Raw genomic sequence first — 6,077 nt, 5'->3', positions numbered from 1 at the left:
TTTAGTAGCTGTGTATGCCAGTATTTTGGTCGTATTAAGTCCTCTGAATTTGACTGTTGTTCAAGCAAATAATAGATACATGTATTTTAAAGGCCTATGTGATGGTAACTTTTGCTGCCCACTTAGAAAGGTAGGAATGTTGTGTTGATTAAATAATCTGCCATTTCTGTTTATTGATTTTTGTGTGTTTTTGTACAGGTTGCTTTCCTGTTGCATCTTTGACATAGTTTCCTAGACTCTGCTCCATGATTTAACTTGAAAACCTGAAATGAAGATGGAGGAGGCAGTGGGAAAAGTTGAAGAACTCATTGAGTCTGAAGTCCCACCAAAAACATCTGAACAAGAGACAGCTAAGGAGGAAGATGGATCTGTAGAACTGGAATCTCAAGTTCCGAAAGATGGTGTGGTGGATTCTACAGTTCTTTCTTCAATGCCCTGCTTGTTGATGGAACTGAGAAGGGACTCTTCTGAGTCTCAGTTAGCATCCACGGAGAGTGACAAGCTGACAACTGGTCGAGTTTATGAGAGTGACTCCTCTAACCACTGCATGCTTTCCCCTTCCTCTAGTGGTCACCTGGCCGATTCAGATACACTGTCTTCTGCAGAGGAGAATGAACCCTCCCAGGCAGAAACAGCGGTAGAAGGAGACCCTTCCGGAGTGTCTGGTGCCACAGTTGGGCGCAAGTCTCGCCGGTCCCGATCTGAAAGTGAAACATCCACCATGGCTGCCAAGAAAAACCGGCAATCCAGTGATAAACAGAATGGCCGAGTCGCCAAGGTTAAAGGTCATCGGAGCCAAAAGCACAAGGAGAGAATCAGGCTACTGAGGCAGAAACGGGAGGCTGCTGCACGAAAGAAATATAACTTGTTGCAGGACAGTAGTACCAGTGATAGTGACCTGACTTGTGACTCAAGCACGAGCTCATCAGATGATGATGAAGAAGTTTCAGGGAGCAGCAAGACAATCACTGCAGAGATACCAGGTAGAGGATGTTTTTTAAACTGACTGTAGAGCACCTGATGGCATTTCTCAGCTCTCAGGCTCAGTTAGATGAGTGACACTTGAAAAAATCCAGGAGACCTGCAGCTCTGTGTAAATTTGAAGACTGCAGTGTATTAACAAGACATGGCCAATTTAAAAACCTGTTCTTAGGTTTCCAGTGCACTTTAGCACAACAGCCAAAAAAAATACTTAATGATAGGGACAGGATTATTTTTAAGTAATGGAATTTCTCACAAGTCTCTTTCTCTGTAACACATTACCTGAATTCCCATCATTGCCTTTCTAGCACTACTTAGACTTAATACTCACTGTTCAGCATTATTACTAAGTACGTTTTCCTCAGGAATAGGCACCTTGCTTTATTATGTAGCCCACTGCACTCGAGCTTATGGTGTCTGAAATAACATGTTCTACCTTTCGTTAAAGGTTTCTAATAACTATTCCTCCTAAAACAGTAGTTTTATGTGTCCCCCCCATTCATTGCATGTTTAGCTAGTTGTCACTTGCATTGAAAGGAATGTTTTTTGCAAAATTTCCCCCTTAACGCCCCTAAGTTTAAAAAGTACAGAAAAATCTGCTGTTCCAGCTCTTATTGGTATGAGTCTGTAATTTATTACATGTTTGACACATCTGCTTTCTCCATATTACTACGTCTGGTACTGTGTATGTACTACGAAGGCAGTCTTGAGATTTCATAGTGGAAGAAAGATGAGGTCTGAATGGTTCTTGGGTGAATTCTCATTATTGAAGAGACTCTTTCGATTAGGAACATTCTGTAAAGTACATGGCATTTAATAGATCGTGACAGCATTATTTATTGCTACGTTAAAGGGGAAGTTTTGGTTTTGAAAGTTTTATGGGTGACTGTTTTTTCCTCCTAGTTTTCTGAAATGTTTCTGTTTCTATACGTCAGCATATTGCTGATATACAAAGAATATTTCAAGATAAATCATATTGGTTAATTAAACCTCTAGCTAACCAAACTTACAGAAACTCAGTAACAAGAATGATTTTATAGGTGTTCAACTTAAAATAAAAGCATCATCCATATAGTATATTAAATATGAGTTTTTAACAATCGTTAGAAATGCTTACTGTTTTAATGTCTATTGAATTCCTTTGGTAGTTCCTTATGTTAAAATTACTGGGGGAGGGGATTTAGTTGAAGCTCATCAGATGACTGCATGAGAGAAGCAAACTTTGGGGTTGTTCTAAGGCAGGTTCTAGGTGTATTTCAGATTTACATATAATATTTTAAAGAAAGCTATATTAACACCTATACAACTGTTTATGCATTCTTATGTCCTGTTCTAAGCTATTAATCAGGATCATGATGGATCTCTTGATATAGTGCTTACTTAATTCCACTCACTAAATAGATTTTTACGTAACTGCCCAATACTTGGTCTTTTTATGGAAAGGGAGAAGGTGGGTGAACAAAGTGCTCTTTGAAGATAGACCCCATTGTAGAGGTGGCATGAGAAATATCTTCATGGGCATTCTCCCTTTTTGGCTTAAATAGGTTAGGTGTGCTTTGTTCATATTTTCCAAACCTCTTTGCTAATTGACTACCTTGACCAGTGTCTAAAACTTCTAAAACATCAGTCTTCTGTTCTTGTTTATTCTGAATTGTATACTAACCAAAACACCAAATTATCTGAATCTGTAATTTAGTTTCTGTTGTGCACACCACTTAATAAGTTGGTGGATTTTGAAAATATGAAGAGATTTCTAAGGTAATCATGGAGAATCAAATGGGAGGTAAGCTGTAGGGCCACTGTATATAACTGCCTAGGCTGTGCACCACAAAGTTACAGAATGCGCTGTACACATAAGCAGCTGTGAATGGTCTTTCCTGGAATTATGCAAAGCAGCAAAGATAGAACATCCTAAGTTTAAATATTAGGAAGTTCATTTCAATTATCCACATTGTTACCCCCGAAAAATTTTGACATTTTTCATTTCTGATGTCATAATTATGTATACCTCAGTTTCTTGAATCACATTATAACTTTGAGGCAGGGGGGATACACTCTACCCTATAGCAAGGCAGTTGTTGAAAAGTTGTATAGATTGTAAAGATAGGATAAATTGTGAACTGACTTATAAGATGAGTGCAACACCATGGACATTCAGGTGAACTTAAACTGGATGTACCTAACAGCGAATCTCTTGGAATTTGAAATTTGAATCCAGCTGTTTGTACAGAATGGAAACCAAGAGGAAAAGTAAAAACTGAGATTCTTGCTATATGCTTTCATCAAGGTACAACTAACTTAGTAATTCAGAATTGCTGTTTATAAACTTTTGTTTGGCAGCAGCTTAAACATTGAAGGAATTATGCTAAATATTCACTTATGCCAAACAGTTGAACAATTAATGCATTTTCTTTTAAAGAGTGGAAATAATTAATGCTGTAGACTTATATAGTGCATGGTGATGCTTAATAATTGAGTTTGATATTTGGACAGTAGATGTTTATGAAGTGGTTTTGTTGTTGTTGCTTTAGTTAACAGTTAACTGACAGGCAGCTTAGTATCCACACTAGATCATTCTTTCCTTGAAGTTTTTGAAACTATATTGCTCTTTTAAGAATCTGGAGGTATCGTATCAAGATAATTCTGGCACTTCTTTCATTTGGGGGACTTAGAGATGAGCAAAAATAGAGTATTTTGTAGTGCATATTAATGTGAAAATACTATGTGGTAGTCTTGAGTATTCAAGGCTTTTATTGAGTGTCTCATTTATAGATGATATTTTTGTATTATTAATCTTTGAACTTTAGTATTAGAGCATTATTTCTTTGGGGGTTGGGGGGGTCAGTTTTTCTGTAAAATCACTTTGAGATTAGAGCTGTAAAGTCTGCTCTTGCAGGGATTTTTTTTTTTTTTTTTTTTTGGCTGTGACACACAGCTTGTGGGATCTTGGTTCCCCGACCAGGGATTGAACCTGAGCCCTCAGCAGTGAAAACTCAGAGCCTTAACAATTGGACTGCCAGGGAATTCCCTGCAGGGAATTTTGATTTTAGTGAGTGTGAATAAGTCTGTGACATCAGACTTCAATTAAAAAATTCTCTGAACAGACCAGCTTACATGCATCATTGTAGGTGGGTAGCAGGGAAGAGTTCTTCCAGTGACCATTGTTTTTCATAAATATTTAGTATAGAATAAACCTCAGGGTAGCTTCATCTTGTCTTGGCTATAATTACCTGCTTTTGTGTGGTTTAATAGTCCACCATGCAAGTGCCCACTCAGACTGAGGTTCCAAAAATAGTATCCACCTTGGTAGGTAAAGGTCAGTTGTCTTGGCTGTTTTGCATTTTAGAAAATCTAATCGGTCTTTGTTGGAGAATGTCAGGGAGGCTGTTGAGGACACCTGTTTAAGATCATCTGAATCCTCAATCCATGTGGCCAGGCACAGCTCAGTCCTACTGAAGCTAGGATCTCAGCACTCACTACTCACCACACACAATTATACAGTGAAATTCCTCATGATAAGCTATCATTTTACGTTACAGTTTTTCTGAGGTAGAGACTTATTACGTTTGATCAATTAACTCTTACTTGGAAATGAAAAAAATTTCTTTAGTAAATCCTTTGTAGGAAATTTTGAAAATAGAAAAATGTGATGTATAAGATTAAAATCCTGCTTTTGTTAACATTTAAGTATATTGCCTTCCATAATATGTAACAAAATTGATCATACTATGTATACTTCTTTCTCTCCCTCTAACAATGCATTTTGAGCCTTTAACCAAAACACAATAGTCTCCCTAAAACCATGTATGGATTTTGAATAATTTAGCTAACTATAAAATAACTTCCCTACTCCTGGCCCTTTGGGCTGTTTTTAGTTTTTGCTATTATGAGGAAGGGTATGAACACTTGAAGGCTCTTGACACATACTGCCAAACTACTTTTTAATACTTTATTAAGTTTATTCCATCCAGGAGCTTGAGTATTTGTTGCATTATATTCTTTCTATTGAGTGTTTATAAAAATGTTGCTGGTTTGATGGATGAACTGTATCTTTAATTTGCATTTCTTTGATTACTAATGAAGTTGAAAAATCATATTGGCCATTTGTATTCTTTTGGTAAACAGTCTATTCATGTTCTTTGCACATTTTCCTCTTGCTACACTTTTTTTTTTAAATTGATTTGTGAGAATTCTTAACCTACTGGGGATTGAATTACTTGAAAAATATTATTATTAATTTAAGCAGTAGCAACTCATGGTAGAAGATAAGACCCCCAAACCCATGTTAGGAATTCCATGACCTTTTTCCTGTATTGAATATGAAGTGACTAAAAGCCCCATGTCCCCAGTTTAAGCCTCTGTAATCTGATTGTATTTTGGTAGCTATTTAGGAGACTCACTAAATACATTGATAACAAGACACCGAGACTGAGTAATCAGTTGAAGACTGCCTGAAAAGTGATTAGTAAATGCAAACAAAGCAGGTAATATCTGTGCAGTTTTCAGTCTGGTTATATGTTAGAATCACTTGTTGGGGGTTGGGAGCATTTAAAACTTACGATGCCCAGACCCCACTGCAGACCAATTAAATCAGAATCTCTGGATCTGACCCAGGCATCAGCATTGTTCTCCCAGCTTTTTTGAGATACAGTTGACATATAACATTGTGTAAGTTTAAGTAAGGTATACAACGTGTTGATTTGATAAATGTATATACTGTGAAATGATTAAGCACAGTAGGGTTAGTTAACACACCTCTCACTCCACATAGTTATAATTTGTGTGTTGGGAAGTTTTAAGATCTGCTCTCAGCAGCTCTCACATATACAATACAGTATTGTTAACTATAGCCACCATGCTGTATTACATCCCCAGAACTTACTCATCTTATAACTGGAAGTTTGTCCTATTTGATCACTTTCACTCATCCTTGCTGCACCCCGTACTCTCCACCAAACTACTCTGTTTTTTTTGAATTTGGTTTTTTTAAGATTCCACATGCAAGTGAGATCATACAGTATTTGTCTTTCTCGGACTTATTTGACTTAGCGAAGGCACCAGAGCACTTTTTTTTTTTTTTTTTGGCGGTACGCGGG

At 37.1% G+C, this 6,077-nt stretch overlaps 1 protein-coding gene across 2 annotated transcripts in view; it reads left to right on the top strand.

Moving 5' to 3' along the window:
• Positions 1–216: 216 nt before the first annotated feature.
• Positions 217–6,077, top strand: part of ARK2N (arkadia (RNF111) N-terminal like PKA signaling regulator 2N) — a 42,531-nt gene continuing 36,670 nt past the window's right edge. Inside the window, exon 1 of one of the 2 annotated variants that reach the window (XM_007465621.1) lies at positions 217–983. In XM_007465621.1, the coding sequence (XP_007465683.1) occupies positions 269–983 (715 nt within the window). In that variant the 5' untranslated portion in view covers positions 217–268. The remainder of the gene's footprint in view (positions 984–6,077) is intronic. The other variant, XM_007465622.1, reaches the window with a different exon arrangement.

The sequence above is a fragment of the Lipotes vexillifer genome, unplaced genomic scaffold, assembly GCF_000442215.2.
Source record: "Lipotes vexillifer unplaced genomic scaffold, Lipotes_vexillifer_v1.1 scaffold36, whole genome shotgun sequence".
Lineage (NCBI taxonomy): Eukaryota > Metazoa > Chordata > Mammalia > Artiodactyla > Lipotidae > Lipotes > Lipotes vexillifer.
The sequence above is the reverse complement of the archived record's forward strand: the minus strand, read 5'-3'. Positions and strand labels throughout refer to the sequence as shown.